Source organism: Grampus griseus (assembly GCF_964374135.1).
Source record: "Grampus griseus genome assembly, chromosome: 20".
Taxonomy (NCBI): domain Eukaryota; kingdom Metazoa; phylum Chordata; class Mammalia; order Artiodactyla; family Delphinidae; genus Grampus; species Grampus griseus.
In genome coordinates, this window is record NC_139014.1 from 22,427,123 (window position 1) to 22,449,660 (window position 22,538).

Below are 22,538 nucleotides of genomic sequence, written 5' to 3' on the forward strand. Positions count from 1 at the left end.
ACAAGGACACACTCAGACCTCTGCAGAGGAAGACCTCTCCAGCTCCATTTATGTCTCCCTAAACTCCTAGGAGGCTTTCTGAAAAAAGAATACCTACACTCAGTTTATTTGGAACAAATGCTTTGCACTAATGCGTAGAGCTGAACTGAGCTCAGTGGAAATCCTATTTCCCCTTTTATAACTGACAAGAATCTAGTCCCATTTTGGCTCTAGAATTATAGGCAGAAAATGATGTTAAGAAAATGGATGACATTTTAATTCACTGATCAAACACAGGACCAATTCCTGAAAAGTCTGGAGAAGCTGACTTTAGCTACGGTCACACAAATCTATGAAATACCTGAGCCAGGATCTAAACCTAACCCCAAAACCTGTATTTCCAAACGTATCATATTTTGGAAGTGCTATCAGGTCACAGAGTGCTGAACGAACTTTGAGCAGTATGAAGACAGAATGATGCGACAATCTTTATAATCTCTGTATCAATTATAAATGCTCAGTGTCAAAGAAAGATCCACACCAGACACTAGATTTTCAAGCCTACAGTATTTAAGAAATAAAACCATTCAAGTGTGGAAGTTGTTCCCAAAGAGGCTCAATCTATAAAATAATAATAAGGCAAGGAGTGTTTCTGGCAAGACAAGACAAAAATCAAGGATTATAAATCTATAGTTTTATTAAGACAAAAACTGACAGTGTTGGTATGAAGTTTAACATTTAAAAACAAAAGTTTTCACAGAAACCTAACACATGCCTAAAAAGATTTTACAACGGAGTTCTAGATGCAGGTCTAAATGATGTCAAGAACTGATGGATCTCATGATTCAAGACAGCATTTTGGGTTTTAGTTAATTCTTAGGATTAAAAAAATGTGTTTTGTTTTAAAGTGAACCACTGCCCCAGTATGAAAATTTAATCTCCTGAGACCAGGGCTTCAGAAATCATTCAACTCTTGAAGTGACTCAGTGAACTTGTGCTGTCAGTGACTGAACCCTGCCACCAATGGTTTCAAAGTTCAAAAAACAGAGGCTCCAAGAGTTTTCCACCCTAAGAGCACCGGCCCTTGTCTTTGCCTACTCTCCCATCTCCTATACCACCCTCTGCCCTTCCCCAAATACTTCAGCCAGTGGCTTGGATGGAGAAGCTGATATTTATAACTTCAAAATTGGAAAAGAAAGGGTCTTCTTGTCGATTTCAAGAATTAGCACCTCTAAGACAGAATGATCTGCCTGTGTATACACTCCAATAAGACTTTTCCTCAACCAGTTTCCATCCCCCAAATGGCGGCTTTGGTAACTTCTTAATTGGGAAGTTAAGAAGTTACCAAAGCTTAATGCTTTTTGGGAACAGCATTAAGCTCAGGCAGGCAACACCTTGGCTTCTAAGTTTCAGGCATTCACAGCTTTTAAACAGTCTCTCACAGTCCTCATTTAGGTTGCCAATGACATTTTTTGAAAGGATGAAATATTCTGGACACAGAACCAAATCATCATTAGTTGTTCTTTCCTTTCTTTCACCATTTCCCCCCAACAGGCCCCAGATTTTAACAAAAATGATCCTAACCCGTCTCCCTTCTTCCCCACCCCATCCCTCCCACCCCAAATAACACACCAGAAATAGCCAAAAACTACATACATGCTACGCTGTAAAAATGCAGAGTTAACACTATTGGGAAGAAGGCTGTGGGTTGTGGAGATGCTCTTTGAAGATCTGCAGTATCTTTTGCTCTCCCACATCCCATTCTGCAAGTTTTGTCCTTCATAGAAGGCCCTTTGCTTTTGTCAGCAAAGTTCAGAATGGGTTGCCTTGAAACACTGACCCTCCTTCCCCTCCACTGGGATGGGTGTGCAAACTATACAGCATGGAGCGGCTTTAAAGCACTTGGGCTGCTGTAGGGCACAGAAACTATACTGGCTCTTCAAAGGACATCTTCTCAAGCCCCCTCTACGGTGTCAAGACAAGTAGATCTCCTTCTTTCCCCACCTGAAACCCACAGTCAGATGTGACAGGGGCTGGTACTCAGGAGAGTTAATTCTTGTCATCTTTTTTGTCATCATCCTCCGAGGGGTAGGAATGCCACGTCAGCCTTTCCTCATAGAAGGATATGACAACCTGTGGGCACTTGACATTGGCTTCCTTGGCAGGGACCAGGTCAGCCTCATCAGAGTTTTTCCTGCAGAACAAAGCACAAAGAGACTTTGAGACCAGGTGCTAGTGGTCTCCTAACTTGGATCACCCAAGGGCTTGGGCTTTTAAAATATTAATTCCAGGCTTCCCTGGTGGCGCTGTGGTTAAGAATCTGCCTGCCAATGCAGGGGACGTGGGTTCGAGCCCTGGTCCAGAAGATCCCACATGCTGCAGAGCAACTAAGCCTGTGCGCCACAACTACTGAGCCCGTAAGCCACAACTACTGAGCCCGTGTGCCACAAATACCGAAGCCCACGCGCCTAGAGCCTGTGGCTCTGCAACAAGAGAAGCCACCATAATGAGAAGCCCGCACACCGCAACGCAACAAAGAGTAGCCCCTGCTCACCGCAACTAGAGAAAGCCCGCACGCAGCAACAAAGACCCAATGCGGCCAAAAATAAATTTTTTAAAAAATTTATAAAAAATAAATTAATAAAATATTAATTCCAGAAGAGCAGGCCAGGGAAGGATGATAATATGGTGTAAGCATCATTTACTAGCAGCTTTTAGCCAAGTAATATCCTCGGAGATCTTCTCCCATTGAAAATGCCCTCTAGATATCTTTGTCAAAAGCTAACTCTGAACCCCTGGGAAAGGCCGCACACACACATACAAAACCATGACTCTCAGATTCTCTGAGGAAATAAGAGAGGCTACCATACTCTTCCAAAGCCATATCCCAGCTGCTAAAAGCCCATGGAGAGATCTTGGCTTGGTAATAGGATTTAATACCATGTTGGATAGTAAGATTTAATACCAATTTGGCACTGACCAGAGCCAATGCAGGTGGACATTTTCTTGCTTACTCATAATCATACTGTTTAACACTACCAAGTGCCATGCTCACAGACAGGCCACAACTCCCAGGTGCTTTGAAATGGTGCTTCAAAACTGGGAGATAGAAAATAAAGGGACTGTTACATAATTCTCCATATTTTTTCTGAATTTTAAAATGTTCTCAGAAATTGAAAACCACATACATATTACAAGGGACTTAGGGGTAAGCTATCTTCAGGTCATTGGGAACATCCTAGATGGAAGCAATAGCATAGGGCAGGCAGCAGATAGATATATATGATGGGATCTCTGACGAGACACTACCCCAAACTTCCAGAACTCCAGCAACAGGTACACCAAAGCCACACAGCCCCACGGAACCAGGGAAGAGTAAGCCAGTAAGGTATGATTTTGAAAAACAGACAAGAGAATGGGAAGGAAAAGGAGTATAACAGCATGGGAACCTGAAGCAGGCTGCCCCTTGTTGACAATTCAACAACAGCCTTTGAAGTAAGAGTTCAGTCTTTTCACTGCACAGAAAAATAGCTACTTTGGGAAATGAACAAGTATCTCCATTCTCCAGGAAAATCACTTTAAAGTGAACTTGGTTTAATAATCAACATCCAATCTTAACTTGCAGTTACATTCAGCTATAATCTTTACACACTAGTGAGTGAACCAAAGGAATGTAGTGTCAAGCAATAAGGAGGTGCTACCATTACTCAGACTGGTCACATGCAGCCAGAGAAAGTGTATTCTAGTTGGACTGAATAAGTTCTGGTATTAATTCCTTTCTCCCATATGCAGCACCTTAAAAATGAACTTTTCTCCTACAGGCTAGCAATAAATAAGCTAAAAGAAGGTCAGAGTCAGTAAACACCTAGGGAGTGCATGGGAAAAAAAAAGAGGTTTAGCCGGTTGTGCCATAGGCTTTCAGTGTTCAAGTTAGGCCTCTCCTGCCACCTTCTAAAGGAGAGGAATTAGTACAGATATGAGTTTCCGAGAAGGTTCTAGACTGACAAAAGGACAAAGCCCCTAGAATGCTGCCTTCTTTGGCACAGGCTTAGGATTATTCACTCCTAATTTATATTTTAAGGACAATGATTGAGCTTCACTTTGGGGGGGAGGAGAACAAGCACTTCCAACAAGCAAGAAAAAGGGAAGAAAGCTTTCCTTTTGGACAGAGAATAGAGAAATTATAGAGAATTTTGGGTTAATTACAGTTCTTAAGATTCTCAAGACAACTGCTTTCATTAAGCTGTTTCATGGAGTACTACCACCACTGGTATTTATACTTATAATGGAAAAAAGCAGGCTTCTCTGTATGCTTAGTATAGTAAAGGGGCCTTGCTGACCCCTGCTGGCAGATACTGCAATTGTAGAATCTGCACAAACTGGAGAGGATCTAACAGTCAAGGACAAAGGAAGAGCTACAGAAATTCTTTCCTAACCCTGAGAAGTTAACAGAATTTCTGATCCTGGGGCCAGCCCGATCTTTATTACGGAGGTGGTGGAAGGGGAGGGTGGTTCAATCACATTTCTTTTTTTCCCCCTTTATTTACATGAGTGAAATGTGATTCCTCCCCATACCCTCTGTACTCCAGATTGTCTCCCACCTCCTAAAAAAAAATGGGCAAAGATCCAAGAATCCTAAGGGCCCCTACCTGTAACTCACGAGTCCGGGTTGGCAGTCAGGCCGAGGGTCACTATCGAAGGACTATGCCATCTTAAAGATTTCACACCTGGGCGACTGGAATTTTGAAGGTCCAGCTCTTTTCCTCTGGCATGGAACAGATGTGGAGAAGAAAAAAACAACCACACAGAGCCACTGGCAGACTCACCATTTCATCAGGAACATGAGTTCTCCACTGGAGTCTGTAGCTCCAATAATCCGCTCCGGTTCCAAACCCCGGGCAAAGCCTCGTGGCTTTTCTGACTGTAAAAACCACAGAGATGGAACAATTTTAACTATATGGGACTGTTATCCGGACTGGAGCAACTCCTGTTTCTCTGACAATGTTATCAAACCCTTTTGCCAATATTTCACCAAATCTTTGGCTCTAAGTCACAAGCCTTTTAGAATCCTTCTGAGTGATTATTCCGTCGAGTTTTGAAGTGCTTGAGGTTTCCCCATATGTAAAAAGGGACCCACATCTCAAGCAAAATAAATGTTCACAACTGTTCTTCACCCTCGAAAGGTACCTTACTTTACGGTATTGAATAGATTAAAACCTGTAATGATTAAAACATTGACAGCCATCTCCTCACAGGAATGAATTCCCTTGCACTTACTGTTCTTGAACCTCACATAAAATAAGAGTAGATTATGTGGCTTCATGAGATTGAACCCTCAAACATTTTTTTTTTTTTTTTTTGCGGCACGCGGGCCTCTCACTGTTGTGGCCTCTCCCGTTGCGGAGCACAGGTGCTGGACGCGCAGGCTCAGCGGCCATGGCTCACGGGCCCAGTCGCTCCGCGGCATGTGGGACCTTCCCGGACCGGGGCACGAACCCGTGTCCCCTGCATCGGCAGGCGGACTCCCAACCACTGCGCCACCAGGGAAGCCCCTCTCAAACATTTTTAAAGCATTAGCCTATCTAACATTCCAAAAGGATTGAGAGCCAGCTGCTGAGATCTAAGGAGCAGCAGAACAAAAGTGCTTAAATTATCTTTCAGCTTCTTTGACAGCAGCATGAATTCTAGGCTAGTAAAAATTCTTACTTCGAGCCTTACCTCTTCTTTCTTCTTCTTTGGTTTGCTCTCCTCCCCCTTATCTTCCGAATCAGAATCAGCTTTGCGCTTGCCTCCCTCCGATTTATCTGTCTCGTGTGCTGTTTTCTGTGACTGCAGGAACTCAGCAATGAGGTCGGGGCAATCCAGGTTTTCTTCTGGCTCCCATGTGTTGTCCTCACTGAAACCAGAGGCACACAAGTCACAATTTCCACTCAAAGTTAGCACACTCACACTAAGGAGAAGCACAGGAGGACAAAACCTGGTGTCCTTGGAACAGAGGAGTTAACGATAAAATATAACTGGATTCTGTCCAAGACCAAGAACCTGACAAAGTTGACATTTTTTGGGAGGCAGTAGGGGGCTTTTTAGTACAAATTGAAAGCTTAGAAACTTGCCTCCTTCAAAAGAAAGTTACTCTCTCTTTGCAAACTTGGATCAGTGTAAAGCCACACACAAAACTGCTCATCAGAAATCAGTCTTGCATGATAGCACTTTGTACATGTAGGTCATTTTCCTAATTAAACTATAAGCTGTGAAGGCCAGGCCTGAGTCACAACGTACCCATCAGTGCACCCTGGGTCATGCACATTACCAGTCTCCTGAGAAATAGTTGGTGACCAAATGAATGGATTTTCCTGGGTCAATGAAACTTACTCTGAGAACCCCTTCCACTTTAGGAGGTACTCCACTTTGCCCTTTACCACTCGACGGTCAAGAACTTTTTCCACCACATATTCTTCTTCTTCTTCTTCTAGCACCTCCTCCACTTTCTTCTTGTTTTGTTTTTTCCCCATAGTGCCCGCCAGCTTTCTGGTATAAAGGGTGACGCTGCTAAAATGATAAAGGAAATAAAAAGGACATTAGGGTACACTCTTAGGAGAATATTTGGATAAAACCAGGGACATCATCGATGATTTTAATAGTGCACGCTTGGGACTTCCCTGGTGGTCCAGTGGTAAAGAATCCACCTTCCAATGCAGGGGACATGGGTTCGATCCCTGGTCAGGGGACTAAGATCCCACATGCCATGGGGCCACCAAGCCCATGTGCCACAACTACTGAGCTCGTGCGCCTCAATTAGAGAGCCTGTGTGCCGCAAACTACAGAGCCCACACACCCTGGAGCCTGAGTGCCACAACTAGATACAAAACCCGCACGCCAGAACCAGAGAGAAGCCTGTGTGCTGCAACGAAGAGCCCGCATGCCTCAACGAAGATCCCGCATGCCGCAACTAAGACCCAATGCAGCCAAAAATAATAAAATAAATAAGTAATAAATAAATCTTACAAAAAACAGTGCATTCTGCTTCAATAAATGTTATGCCTATTCATCTTCAATACCCAAGAGTTTTCTATGTTCAGCTAGAAAGTTAGTTTTCTAAAACAGCCCCAACTAATCTCACAGCAAAACTTCTTTATTCTTGCATATCCACTTAAAACTTTTATACCCATTCCTCCTAAGTTAAAAAAGCTCCCAATACCCCTTTACTTATGGTATCTAAAATATTACACTAATTTGAAAAAAAAGCAATTCTCCTAAAAATAAGGTCTATACATCAAACCTATATACATATAATCCTCTGATCCATACTTTCTAATTCTCTGAATGTTTTTCAATTTCATCACAGTATTGGACTTGGATTTTTACTAAGGGAAATGGCTTGTCCTATTTATTAAACATCTAGTTTAATTTTCCCTTCTGTATATGCATATATAATATAAGCAATTCTTCTGCATTGTTAAACACAATCTCTTTTGAGTCCCCTTAAGGTTCTTTATGTAGTCTTTTCTGAATGCCACCATTAATTTATAATTCTCAAGTTTCTTGTGAACTTTTTATTCTACTTTTTATTTCTAAGGCTGAGAAGGATTCATAAAAATGCCAGAATGACCATGGGATTCTCTAAACGAATTTGGAAATAAATGGGGGAAAAAAGGTGGGTATCACAGATAACAGAACCTGAATTTATTCTTTTGTAAAATATATCATCAGGCTGGGTAACCTCTAAGGGTTCTTCCAGTGCTAAAATTCCAGTCCCCTATAAATCTATTTTCTTTAGTCCTTCATACAACTCTTGACTGTTGGTAAGCATAAAGCCTTATGATTACAAATGTGTCAGTAGGTGGCGCCATAAGATACCTATACAACAAAATTGATCTACAAAACTGGCTGCAGTCTACAAACTGATAGATACATTAGCTGCCCAGAAGGAAATACAAACAACCAAGAGTATGGCAGATGATCCAAGACAAGAAAGTAGTTACTACCATGTTTCATGTTTGAATTTAAGGCAATGCTAATTGGGGTTTAAACTGGTTATTCCTAGCATCCTTGGGAAAAGGAGTCAGTGAAAGTAGGCTCTTCTAAATAGTTTTAAATTGGCACGTGTAGACAGAATGTATTTTAGAAAGAGTTCATCTATAGACTATATGAAATATAACAAACCTTTACTAAAAGTCAGGCTCATCAATATGAATCAGTTATAGTATCTACAGATGCTTATTTAGGTTTATACTCTGAGATATTCTCATGTCTGCATATATAAGCAATGCTGACTTACTGAAACAACAAACATTTGGCTACTAGAAAATTCTGCATTGCTGGAGACTGGAGATTCAAGAGAGTAAGTAATGGTCCCTGTCTTCCTGAAACCTAATGTCTGGTAAGAAAAAAATATAGATACCTCTTCCACTAAAGGTATTCTGAACTTTTGCTGAGTGGCACACACACAAAGTTTTCTGAGATGCTTTCAGTGTGGCCTAAGGCCACACCCAATGCCCCTGTCCACACAGTTCAAAACACACATCTGCACTGAGACTGTTCCTCTCCATTTACATACCAAAGATTCTGCTTTCCTTCCCTCCCCAACCCATCTTTTAGTGCCATGAGTTTTCCTTTTATTGTTACTGAACAGACTAATCAGTGTATTGAATGTCACCTTTTGCTAATTATTGGCTAGCTTCATTGTGCCTCTGATTCAGAGCCTGTTGCTTCTTCCTGGAGGGAGATACTTTCAGGTTTTCAGAATCTGATTGCCATGACAAGTGTTATAAGGAAAGGAAAAAAAGTCTAATTTTTCTTTTGGATAAATGCAGTAGTGTTTGCTCCGAAGAACAAGTGCTACTCCTTGCTTGCTTCCTTTCACTGTCAGTTGAAGGGGTGGCAAGATTCATGCATCAGTTAATGTGCAAAGAAAAATAAATTGACAATCACCTTTCAATAACAAAGGGTACCACAACTCCCTACATTAGTTTGGACTCAGAAATTGGAAGCTACTCCCTTTCTCAACAGACAGAAAAACAACGGGTTACAGACAACCCCAAACCAGTAACTGTCCCCTAATAACCCCTCTCCCAAGTAATTAAATTTAAGAAAGTAAAGGAAAGGCAGTCTTATCACTCTGGCTTCAGAATTCAGAGATATTGAAGGCTCTGTGTTATCTACATTAATAGCTACATTTGTCTTACAAAAAGAAATAACACTGAATCCTGCCCATCTGATCCTGTTACTACAAAACAAAAAGGTAGGGACAGCTTCTAGCTCATCTCTAGCTACTGCAGGCCTCCCCTCCCTTTATCGTTAGCATGGCCTCAAGGAGAAAGAGTCATAGCATAAGAATATAATCCTTTAGGTTAGGTAAAGAAAACCCCCAAATAGGGAAATCTAGAGTGAGACCGCTTGATTTTCATCTTTACTCACTTAAATTCATTGTCCTAAGAGCAACTCAAATGAGAAGTGAAGAATGTAGAAAACACACTTCCATTTCTCTCTTTTGAGTTTTCTTAACTGGCTCATCCCAGCATTTACCTCCAGGGATTGGATTCTCTTTATATTGGAGACTCTCAGCCAGGCTTCCCAGTGTGAGTGTTTTCCTTATTTATAGGTACTTCTCTGGGGTCCTGAATAAACCATTTGTCAAAATCAGTAGAGAAGTGGATTAAATACACAACCCACTCTTCCTACAGAATCTATCGATAGCACCTTCAGACAAGCCAAGAGCTCCCTTAAATATTATGACAGGCCAATTATTTGCATATAGTTTCCAAATCGATTATTTCAAGAGAGACCACCTCTCCCTGAATATGGCAATCTCCAAATACCAGCAGTGACATCTGGAAGGAGGGCTTTCAACTGGAATTGCTTGGCAAGGATATTCAAAGTAACTCAGATCAGCGTAGTAGCATAATGGAAAAATGCCTTTATTCAATGCTATTTGCCACTCTCCCTAAATATCCTGGCAACCAAATTATGGCATAAAAAGTGCCATAATCATTGAACAAAGGGTCAAGGTATATACTAGAACATCACACGATGTACACAAGGGCGAACAGTTCTAAATTAACTCAGAAATCTTAGGGACTTCCCTGGTGGTCCAGTGGTTAAGGCTCCGTGCTCCCTATGCAGGGGGCCTGGGTTTGATACCTGTTCGCGGAACTAAGATCCCACATACCGCAATGCATCCCGTGCGCCGCCAACTACTGAGCCCACGCGCCACAACTAGAGAAGCCCTTGCACCGCAACGAAGACCCAGCGCAGCCTAAATAAATAAATAAAAAGATTAGAAAAGAATTCTTGGACAAGTCTTCTTAAGGGGGCTTCCCTGGTGGCGCAGTGGTTAAGAATCTGCCTGCCAATGCAAGGGATATGGGTTCGAGCCCTGGTCCGGGAAGATCACACATGCCACGGAGCAGCTAAGCCTGTGTGCCACAACTACTGAAGCCCGCATGCCTAGAGCCCGTGCTCCGCAACAAGAGAAGCCACCGCAATGAGAAGCCTGCGTACCGCAACAAAGAGTAGCCCCACTCACTGCAGCTAGAGGAAGCCTGCACACAGCAACGAAGACCCAACGTAGCCCAAAAAAAAAAAAAAAAAAAAGTCTTCTTAAGGCTCATCACGATGTTTCAGACAAAAAATCCTTAACCTAGTTAAGCTGCTACAATTTTACCTAAATATTTACTGGGTCTGCTACATTTTAAGATGCCTAGAAAAATAATACGTTACATTTGTATTGCACTTTACAGTTTACAAAGTGCTACCATGTTATCTCATTTGATCTTTGAAACAATCCTATAAAATAAGCCATTCAGATGTTATTGACACCTCAGAGATAACACAATAAATTTACATGAAATAAATCTTCTAAGGTCACACAATTAACAAAAAATACATCACTTCAGTGTGGACATCTCCCAGCAGGACTGGGCTAATGGCCCTGCTGCACACACAGAACTAGGAGCTAGCTACACACTTACAGGAGAAATTTCCCTCCAGCCTCTACGAGGACAGGACTGAAAGGTCTGACTTCAGTCCTCTCTACAATTTGTCATCAGTAAATAAGGAAGTGTGGATAATGATTTTCTTTCAAAAAAGACCTTAGAATATGTATAGGTGTTTAAAAACCAATGATTTTTTATTGGTTACTGGAATATGGAAGGTATACATTGTTAATTAAATCAGCAGGCAGTGGCAAAGCTTTGGTTTTTAGGGCCCCAGCAGTCTTCTCAGTCTTTTAAATTGACAAGTGCTAGATGGTGCAGAAGTTTTGAATTTTTGTAGCCTAGCAAGTAGGCTACAGAGAACTACTGAGAAAATGCCAATTTTAAGAACCCCAAATTCTTCTATAGTGTCCCAATAAATCCAGGAATAGTGTAAATCTGAAGCAAGAGTCATGAACTCATAGTTCTTTTAAGAGAAAGAAAAAGCACAGTTGCAATTCTCCTGGATACCCCCTCCACTCCTACAGTTAGGAGCTAGAAAATGGAAAGGAGGAACAATGCTACTTGCAGGCAGAGGCAGTGAAGTATCAGACACAAGATTAGGCATTCTGGTTTTGAATACACGCAGACCTCCAGACCCCTGCAATAAAACGAGACTCACAAATTTTCTGGTTTCCCAGTGCATATAAAAGTTTACACTATATTGTAGTCTACTAAGCAATAATAGCATTATGTCTAAAAAACCAATATACATACTACCTTAAAGAATACTGCGAAAAATGCTAACCAACATCTGAACTTTCAGCAAGTCAACCTTTTTGCTAATGAAGGAAGGGTCTTGCCCTGATGTTGATGGCTGCAGAATGATTTAGGGTGGTGCATTCTAAAAGATGGGGTGGCTGTGACAGTTTACTAAAATAAGACAACAATGAAGTTCTCCACACTGACTGACTCTTCCTTTCACGAACTGATTTCTCTGTAGCATTCATGCTGTTTGATAACCTTTTACCCACAGAACTTCTTTCAAAATTGGAGTCAGTTCTCTCAAACCCTGCTGCTGCTTTATCAAATGAGTTTGTATAATATTCTAAATCCTTTGTTGTCATTTCAACAGCCTTCACAGCATCTCCACCAAGAGTAGATTCTGTCTCAAGAAACCACTTTTTTGGCTCAACCATAAGAAGCAACTCACCTGCTGAAGTTTTATTATGACACTGCAGCAATTAAGTCACTCTTCAGACTACACTTCTAATTCTAGTTCTCTTGCTATTTCCACCACATGTCTATTTCTTTCACTTAAGTCTTGAACCCCTCAAAATCATCCATGAGGGCTTGGAATTAACTTCTTTGAAACTCCTGTTAGTGTTGGTATTTTGACCTCTTCCGATGAATCACAAATGTTCTTAATGGCATCTAGAATGGTGAATCCTTTCCAGAAGGTTTTCAATTTACTTTGCCCAGATCCATCAAAGGAATCACTATCTATGGCAGCTACAGCCTTACAAAATGTATTTCTTTTTTTTTTTTTTTTTTTCAAAATGTATTTCTTAAATAATAAGACTTGAAAGTCAAAATGACTCCTTGATCCACGGGCTGCAGAATGATGCTGCGTTTGCAGGCATGAAAACAACATTAACCTTGTACATCTCCATCAGAGCTCTTGGTGACCAAATGTTGTCAATGAGCAGTAATATTTTGAAAGGAATCTTTTTTTCTAAGCAGTAGGTCTCAACAGTGGGCATAAAATAACTTTATTGTGTGCAGCAGCCCTTTTCACACCAAGTATTAGTTTTTTCATGTGAAATAAGATTTAAAATGATAAAGTTATTGTTAAGGAGATGCACTGGGCAATAGAAAAAGCTGAATAGAGTTTTTGTCAGAAACTGGAAAACAGAACAGTCTGGAAAAAAAGGACCACATGTTGCTAAGACCAAAAAAGGAGACTGGAGACCATGCTGTAAACTACGTTGTAAACAGATGTGCTGTCATCCAGGCTTTGTTGTTCCATTTACAGAACACAGTCAGAGTAGATTTAGTAGATTTTAAGGGCCCTAAGATTTCTGGAATGGTAAATGAGTACTGGCTTCAACTTAAAGTCACCAGCTACATTAGCCCCTAACAAGAGAGTCAGCCTGTCCCTTGAAGCCAGGCATTGACTTCTCCTCTCTAGCTATGACAAAGTCCTAGATGGCATCTTCTTCCAATAGAAAGCTGTTTTGTCTACACTAAAAATCTGTCGTTTACTGTAGCCAACTTCATTAATTATTTTAGCTAGATCTTCTGGATAACTTGCTGTAGCTTCTATGTCAGCACTTGCTGCTTCACTTTGCATTTTTATGTTATGGAGATGGCTTTCCTCCTTAAATCTTATGAACCAACCTCTGCTGGCTTCAACGCTGTGACCGGTTTAATCTTCTATCCAGGCCATTAAAACTTTCTACATATGAGCAAGAAGACTGTTTTGTTTTCTTATCATTTATGTGTTCACCGGAGTAGCACTTTTAATTTCCTTTAAAAACTTTTCCTTTGCATTCATAACTTGGCTAAGCAGCGCCTACCTTTTGGCGTATCTCAGTTTTCAACATGCCTTCCTCATTAAACGTAATCGTTTCTAGATTCTGATTAAAGTGAGAGACACAACTTTTCCTTTCACTTGAACACTTAGAGGCCATTGCAGTGTTATTAAATGGCCTAATTTCAATATTCGTTGTATCTCAAGGAATAGGGAGGCCTGAGGAAAGGGAGAGAAACTGGGGAACAGCTGGCAGATTAAGTTTCGCCATCTTACATGGGCATGGTTTGTGGCACCCCAAAACAATTACAATAGTAATATCAAAGATCACTGATCACAGATCACTATAACAAATATAATAGTAATGAAAAAGTCTGAAATATTGCAAGAATTACCAAAGCGTGACACAGAGACGTAAAGTGAGCAGATGTTGTTAGAAAAATGGCACTGATAGACTTACTTGACACAGGGTTGCCACAAACCTTCAATTTGTAAAAAATGCAGTATCTTCAAATAAAGTGAAGTGTAATAAAACAAGGTATGCCTGTAGTTGGTCCTAGTGAAACGATATGAGAAGGATCTGAGAAGACAATGTGAGCATAGCTCCTGCTTGCCATCACAAACATGAATTATAACGGGCTACCCCAGAACTTCCATACGGATTTCTTGCCAGCTTGAAAGGTCAAATTCCAGATGTGAGGACAAGGTAACAGCTACAGCCCTCTGAAACAAACCAGTAGGCCTTTTGAGGTAAACACTAAGGTGAAACATTTAGAATGCTGGTCTGGTGAGATGACCATCTGTACTAAGAAAGAATTCACAGGAAAGCAGACCTTGAGTAGAGAACTTTCACCTACATGAGAATAAGAATCACCTATGGAATTTATAAATACAGATACCCAGATCCAGTGAGTCAGAGTGTAGGGTGTGTGTATGTGCATTATTTAAAAAAATATTTTGTTTTTCTAACTGTAATATAATACATGTATTCACATTCAATTAGGGAATCAAAGTTCCCTGGCTCAAAACCTGTCAAAGCTGTTCTTCTATATGTAAACTGACCCAGATGTACATATGTGAAAATAGTTATTATAGTTCTATAATTTGCCTTTTAATATAATGTAATGCATCTCTGACATTGTTGCATAAAGGTCTCCACTCTTTTTTTTTCTTTGCGGTACGCAGGCCTCTCACTGCTGTGGCCTCTTCCGTTGTGAAGCACAGGCTCTGGACGCGCAGGCCATGGCTCACGGGCCTAGCCGCTCCGCGGCATGTGGGATCTTCCCGGACCGGGGCACGAACCCGTGTCCCCTGCATCGGCAGGCGGACTCTCAACCACTGTGCCACCAGGGAAGCCCAAGGTCTCCATTCTTAAGCTGCATAGTATTCCATCTTGTATGGCCACACCATACTCTAACCATCTACCTAATGATGAAAATTTCGGTTGTTTCCAATTTATTATTATTGCAAACACTGTTGATTTGACCACGACACCTGCATCTTTAAAAGCTCCTTAGGTGATCTGATGCATTCCTTGGATATAAGCCATTGCTGTAAGAGGACTGGCAGAAACTACATTCCTCAGGTGAAATTATACATTATTGCAGACATAAATCAATTCTCATAGTTAGCTAAAAGGTAGGTGAACTTTTTACTTTCTCCATAAAAATTTAGAATAAGGCTGAACAGTAAGTAATAACTGATGTTCTTGAAAACAAAACCTCTACATCACATTCAACATCATTCACTCTAGACCTTTCTTGTACTAGAAATGAAACTGGAAGAGCACTGCCTGAAGGGTCCTCACAGTTCCTTTCACCAAAAGAAAGCTAGTATGAGCACCAGAAGCATGATATCTTTGCTGTCCTTGACCTCTCAAAACTTTATGCTTATAGGTAGTTATATATATTTACTGCATAACTCAGTTTTCTCATCTGTAAAATTGGTGTAACAACTCTCATGGAATTCCTTTGAGGTGAGCTTTTATGACCTTCTGGCATTCATTATCTATTTACATATTTGCATATATAACCTACTTCATTAGATTATTTACTGCTTTAAGCGTAAGGATAACTCTCTGAAATCCAGTGCATTAGGAACTCTAAGAAAATACCATTTTTGTTCAATGTATATGGCTGAAATTCATGGCTAGGTTTTTCTTTCTTTTTTAAATATATTTTGGCTGTGTTGAGTCTTCATTGCTGCGCACAGACTTTCTCTAGTTGTGGCGAGCGGGGGCTACTCTTCCTTGCGGTGCGTGGGCTTCTCTTGTTGTGGGGCAGGGGCTCTAGGCGCACAGGCTTCAGCAGTTGCAGCACGCAGGCTTAGTAGTTGTGGCATGTGGGCCCTAGAGCGCGCGGGCTCTAGAGCACAGGCTCAGTAGTTGTGGAGCACGGGCTTAGTTGCTCCGTGGCATGTGGGATCTTCCCGGACCAGGGATCGAACCCGTGTCCCCTGCATTGGTAAGCGGATTCTTAACCACTGTGCCACCAGGGAAGTCCCCTGGCTAGGTTTTTCAAAACAGCAGAGCAGCTCCAGAACACACTCAAGAAGGACCCAGGTCTGACTGGTATGAATGACCAATAATTATAAAACAGAAACCAAGATCTCATTTCTGGAAGACTGAGATAGAAGAGCTGCCAGAATCGGAGAAATCACATTTCATATACCTAAAGTGTAGGAATTTCTTATGTTCTTCCTTTTGTCTCACCCAGGCAGCAAAACAAAGTAAGAAAGCCCTTGTAGTAAATGGCAAAAGGAATCTATGTTCCTATGAAGACAGATAAGATAGGTGAGAAAAAGGAAGTAAATTCTGGATACAAACAATGGAAAATTTCAACAGAATTATTTGCAAAAGGAATTTTAAGATATCTGAAGAACTACATAAATACCAAAAGTCAGTTTTAATGATTCATACAGTAAAGTTCTATAACTTCAGAGGTTGTGATTTCAGGCTCTGATTTTACAGATATACTTTTAAAAAAGGCCCATCACCCAATTAAATGAATGGTCTTTCTAAGAATTCACATAGCTTTTACTGAGTTCAAGACAAAATTATGACATTCTTGATTTCTCCCCACTCAAACCCCATATCCAGTCTCTTACTAAATCCTGTTGATTTTATATCTTAAATATCTTTTAATTTATACATTTGTCTAGTCCCACTACTACCATCCTATTCCAAGCAACCACCATCTCTTGCCTGGATAACTCCCAACCCAATTCATTCTCAATACTAGCCACTGATGTAAAAATGCAGACCTCTTCATACCATTATCTGTGGGCATTTGAGCTGAAGACCACTGCACCTAACCCTATCAATCACAATTACCTTGCCCTTTGCTCCATTCTTCACTTGACTAATTCCCTTAGCTAAAAAAATGTCATCATCAGAAGCTTCCCCGAAGCCCCAGACTAAGTTTAGGTTAACTCTTCCTGTGAACATGCTCCTACAGTATTCATTCACTTAACGATTACCTATATTGGGTGCCTATTATGCGTGAGACACTAGACAAATAGGGTGAACAAGACAGACAAAATCCCTGGTCTCTTAGAGTTTATATTCTAATATGGACAAATGAGTCAGCATGAGTGGGAGTGTATGCATGCATGCATGCGTGTGCAGAGTAGGGCACAGACAAGAAGCAAGAAAACATTAGTGATAAATGCTATAAAGAAAATATCTTCAGATTAAGTAACATTTAAACAGAGACCCAAATGACAAGGAGACAACTCAGCAAAAATCAGAAAAACGCACCAAATTTAAAGAATAGTGGGTTCAAAGTCCTAGGGTGAGAAGAGCTTGCTATATCTGAAGAACAGAAGTGTGGCCAGGTAGAAAGAGCTATATTGTGGGAGCAGCAGACAAGGACCAGATGATAATTACCGTGCATTTCACTCCCCACTTCATTCCTTCATCTAGCTCCTTTTTCCATTCCTTGTTTTCCTTACCCATCTTTTGCCTCTAGCTTAGGTTTAACCTAGTCAGTTAATGGCTATAAAAGTTTATAACTACAGCTCTACTAGCTTTTAATACCATCTATTAAAAAACCAAATCAAATCAATAAGGATTTACTAAGAGCTTGGGTGGAATAAAGGGTGACCAATTCATCCCAGCTAAAGCACTGAAAGCTTCTGAAAGCTCCACATCACAGAATGTGGAATCCCCTCAGACCCAGGCAAATGGAACTGTTTGGCCAGGCTAGCAGCATATGCAGACTCACAGGAAGTAGAGGCTTTTGAAAATCCCATAAGGACTAGTAATAACAAAATAACTTTTATTGAATACTTAACACTTAATGCATAGAAAGGCACTTAATTCAATGCTCACAACATCTCTATTAAGCCCATTTCACAAACGAGGAAACTAAGGCTTACCGAAGCAAAGAAAAATTCCCCAAGTCCCCCGCTCAAGGGTAAGACACAGAGCCAGGACTGTACGATTAAAAACATACCAGAAAGGTACAAATGCAATTGAAGTTCATTTCAATAGAAGAAATGACAGGAGTATGCAGTAATTAGCAAAAGAAATGTAAGCAAGAAGTAGCCGCCATCAAAGCACTACCGGGGCTTGGAAGAATAAATGGCTAGGGTGATTAGAAAGGTTTTGAAAAGCTGGGATTGAGGCAAGGTTCCAATAGCATTTGAAAAACTGGACTGGAGGGAGGCGATTTAGCCCAAGGAGCTATTGTTAACAAAAGCAACGGAGGCAGACAGTGTGTAAACCAGTTTAGGTGGGAGTACACTGATTAGGAAAGTGGCAGGTAACTGCTAAAAAATTTTCTACAAAGTCTCCTCCTCCTTTCTTATAAAAAAGGCCAAACTCCACAATGTACATCTAACAGCCTTTAGATCCAACCATTCCATACTCCTACTTCCCTCACAAACCTATTCTCCTGTCAAAACAGAAAAGTACAACCTGAACACATCCTGCACATTTCCTCCATGCATGGATTTGCTCATTATTAAGAAGTGTGCTCCTGTCCAAGGCTAGTAGTCAAAATCCTACCCCTCCTTCAAGAGCTAGCTCAAATGCTACTTCTTCCATGATGCTTACCCAACTTAGCTAAATATTATTTCTCTTTTTCTTGTGGTTCCCAAAGCATTTTGTTTCTATTTTTACTCAGACACTCAAAGGTAGGTCTGGACCCAGTGTAAGGTGTTGAACCCTATATGGGCAATAAGAATGGATGTCTCAGATTGAGATAACGAGGGAACAGAAGTCCAAAGTTGTCAGCTTTTTAGGGAATGATGAGCAAATAAATCGGATCTGCAAAGAAGTAAGTATCCTTGCTGAGCATTAGCAACTACATACCAGTCATCAAAAGGCAGGTGAAGGCATGTGTAGTATATTCAGTTTGTAGTCCTCCTAACTCATGTTTCTAAACTGCTTTCAGTTTGTTAGCTGTGGCTGTTTGTGAGGCAAATGCTTTCCAGATGGAAAACTTTACTGCGCAGAAAACAAGAACTTGTGCCACATACCGGGTGGGCAGGAGTTTCATTTTTAAAGAAATCCCTGTCCTCGAATTCCAGGATCTAGGACTAGAATACCAGTGTGTGAATAAAATTAGAATTTTATCTGAGACGTGTCCAGAAGCTTGGCTAACTCCTTTTCATGGTGCTGATAGAAATGAAACTATAGATATAGCTTGGGTTTAGAGGCCATAGGGATCTGTAAATATTAGTAGAACACAGTGATACCTGAAGCAAATATTTTAGTTTAAAATGAAATAAAAGTGATTAGAAAGCAAGACCAGAATAAGAGCAGAGACCAAAGGATTCATAGACAACAAAACAAAACCAGAGTAGTGACATTAACTTCTCAAATACCATAGTTCTGTTAGGCCCTCAATGTGTTTGCTATTATTAAAGAAAGGCACAATTTCACAGACAAATTAGGCTGCCCCCTTTTGGTCAGTAAATCATAAAAGCTTAAAAGGCAGGAAAGATTTAACAAGTTATTCAAATACTTACAGGATCAGAATTTTGTCCTCATTCAAACAACTTCTCCAATTAATCGTGGAAAGGCTATTCAATTTTTCAGTAGACATCGCCATTGAGAAATACTTATTAACTCTATACAAAGGACACAAATGATTTTTCAAGATACTTATATAACAGAAAATATTCAAAATACTATATAGCTTGCTGTTGAAACCCAGAACCTGGGTCCTCTCCTAGTACTTGCCTAAGGTATTTAAAACTGCCACTTGCACAATCTGCATACCTTTTCTGTATTTAATACCAGGGTGAGTATATTAAAAACATAGGCTAAGACAAGCATGCCAAGGGCAACAGTTTTACTCTGCCTAACGTCATAGAACAAAAACAGGCAAACTGATTACATAAATGCACATCAGGCCATTCTACTAATACGGGATTCTCAAAAAAGATCTCAAAGCCCTATCCATTCAATTGATTACATAAATGCACATCAGGCCATTCTACTAATATGGGATTCTCAGAAAAGATCTCAAAGCCCTATCCATTCATTCAACAATATGAATGGTCAACAATGTGTCAGACACTTGAATGAACAAGAGGCATGGCCCCATCTTATATAGGCCATAAACTAGCCATTAGCATCTTATTCCAAAAACTCTTCAGCGAAATAACCTATGATGCAAAAAAGCCATCAAATCTAATGCAAAACCTGTTATACCACGAGAAAGAGTATATGAAAAAGGAAGATTTCAATGGATAAACTACTAGAAAATGACAAAAATTCATCAATTCTCTTTAAGTGGTGTGAATTCAAAAAGAAACATTTTCCTAGTCTCTAAAATGGGCACCAGAAGATATAATGGTTGCTTCCTTTCTTTAGATGATTATAAAAATATTAGTATCCTGTAGTCAAAATGCAGAAGGATAGGGTACCCATACTTGGTCTCCTTTAATCAAGAAGCTAGAAACACCAAGCTACACAATATTTACATTTTTAGTGAAAAACAATTTAGGTTATAGCAGCCAATGAAGAAAATGGCACCAGAGGGAAAATTGGAAATGACTGAAGATTCTGAACTGCGTTGAAGCTTTATTAAGGTGTGGCCGATTCCAACACTGTGCACTTCAGTCATAGCACTTTCCATGTAAATATCTGTAAGCACCTTGGAGCACTGGCACTAATTTCCCAATTGTATTCCTGCATTCATTCCAAAACCCTGGACCTTTTAGAACTATTCCAAAATGGCGACCTGATTCTTAACACATTTGAGGACAGCTTACCCCTGGCCAGAGGTTCTAGCGTAACTGATCTTTTTGTAAATTCCACCTTAATTGAGCTCAACCAATACATGTCTGAATATAGCAACAATCCATGAAAAATCTTCATCTGAAGTTTTGGAAAAGGGGTAAAGTACTGCTCCCTTCGTATTCAAATTTTCCAGCAAGGACAAGCTGCCTAAAAAACTTAAGAGTCCAAGGAAAAAAACCTCACAATCTCACGAACTTTTCCACTTTCTCTCTCAACCTCCCACACCGTCTCATAATCTCTCACTAAGTTAACTTCATTCCTTAAATATGAACTCATCTACACATTTCTACAATTTCACCGCAGTGAAATTGTGACCAGCAACAATCTCAGATAAAAACGTATGGAACTAATTATGAATCAAAGCAAGAGCTGCACTTGGACTTTTTAACTCCCTAAAGGAATCAAGGAGTGAAGGTAGTAGAAAATCTGGAAAAAGGAAAAAAGTGTGTTCCATCTTTTCTTCACACATTATTCTTACTGCCGATCAACCAGGAAGCAAGGGGTGGCCAGTTTCCCCCTTTTCTTCTTCACACCTCACAGAAAATGCTCTCGGGACCTCCGCCCCACTTGCCCTGACAGCTTCTCCCCGCCTCCCCCCGCCCCCCAACCCGAGCCAAGCCAGGCAAATACTACCCCTCCTTCTAGCCTCTTCCTCGATTTATTCAACAGATCTCTTCCCCCAGTAGCACACTTTGGGCCGCCCGGCCCACCCTTACAATTTCCTCGAAGTTACCGTTCCCCAGCCCTGCAAGAGGAATTCCTCTGGCAGCCCCGGCTGGACCCAATATATTCTCAGGTTACATTTCTAAACCTCGGGTCTCGCAGTCACCAACGCTCCCTACGCTTGTCCAAGCATCCAGGCTGCCCCGTCCGTCCCCTTCCCAATTTACCCAGTGTTTTCTCTCCAGCCCAACCCAAGGAGCATTGTCTTGGTCTACCCAGGCCCGAAGGGCGACCCGCAAGTGCTCGGCCCACCCAGAATCGCTTCAATTTCTGGCTCAGGAGACGCCGCCCCGCCCTCTCCATCCTTCTCGCGCCAGTCGTCCTACTCACTGCGCCCGGCGGAGAGCTCGGCGCGGGAAGGGCGCGGGATTCAGACACGCTCCCCGCTCCCGACCTCCGCCGCGAGCGCGCGGCCCCTCATCCAGGGCTCCCGCCGCCGCCGCCGCCTCCGCGCGCCTCCCCCCCGCTTCCCCGCCTCTAGCGGGCTCTTCACCTCAGAGCAGCGCCCACGAGCCCGCGAGAAATCGGTGCCGCGCTACTAGCGCGTCTTGTCGGGCCGGCCAGGGGAGTGGCGACCAGAAAAGCAACAAACCGGTTGACCGCGGTTGAGCCCCTCACTGAAGCGGCGTACCGCAGGCCCCGGCCAACGGCCCTCCCCTCAGCCGAACAAAAGAGCCTCGCACTCTGCGCTGCCCGCCGCCCGCATCACGCAGGCGCGACGTCCCGCCGCACAGCGCTATGGGACTCGAAGTCCGTCCCAGACTACAAGACCCGAAGTGCTGCGCGCCTTCCACGGCGCCACGCACAGTTTGCTAGGGTTTCGAGTTTTACTTACTTCTTCGATAGCTAGTGCCGCCGAAGCGACTGCAGTTTAGAAAGCTGCAACCTAGACAGTTAAAACGTGTGGTTTTACAAGAGAGTCTGATGCTTGGTCTGAAATATCAACCACTTCTGGACAGTAGTTCACATCCTTGAAAATTTTGCATCTTATAACAGGTTTCTCACCAGATCTCTGTAAGGCTCCTACGTCTCGGCGTTGAGATTACAGTACTTCCCTTTCGAGGCCTTCCCTGACCCCTTAGGCTAGGTAGGTCCGCCTGGTAGGTGTCATCATAGTATCTCATTGGCTGCACCAATG

General features: G+C 41.6%; 1 protein-coding gene across 2 annotated transcripts; it reads right to left on the reverse strand.

Moving 5' to 3' along the window:
• Positions 1-653: 653 nt before the first annotated feature.
• On the reverse strand, positions 654-22,089 carry CBX1 (chromobox 1). 2 transcript variants are annotated; one of them, XM_082678570.1, is made up of 6 exons: positions 21,894-22,089; positions 19,399-19,500; positions 6,352-6,528; positions 5,698-5,875; positions 4,806-4,900; positions 654-2,173 (listed from the first exon to the last, which is right to left on the reverse strand). In XM_082678570.1, the coding sequence occupies exons 2-6, from the start codon at positions 19,479-19,481 to the stop codon at positions 2,029-2,031; spliced, it is 678 nt and encodes a 225-aa protein (XP_082534696.1). In that variant the 5' UTR covers positions 19,482-19,500; positions 21,894-22,089; the 3' UTR covers positions 654-2,028. The 2 variants fall into 2 exon arrangements, with proteins under 2 accessions (XP_082534696.1, XP_082534697.1); XM_082678571.1 differs by lacking the exon at positions 19,399-19,500.
• Between the last annotated feature and the right edge of the window lie 449 nt (positions 22,090-22,538).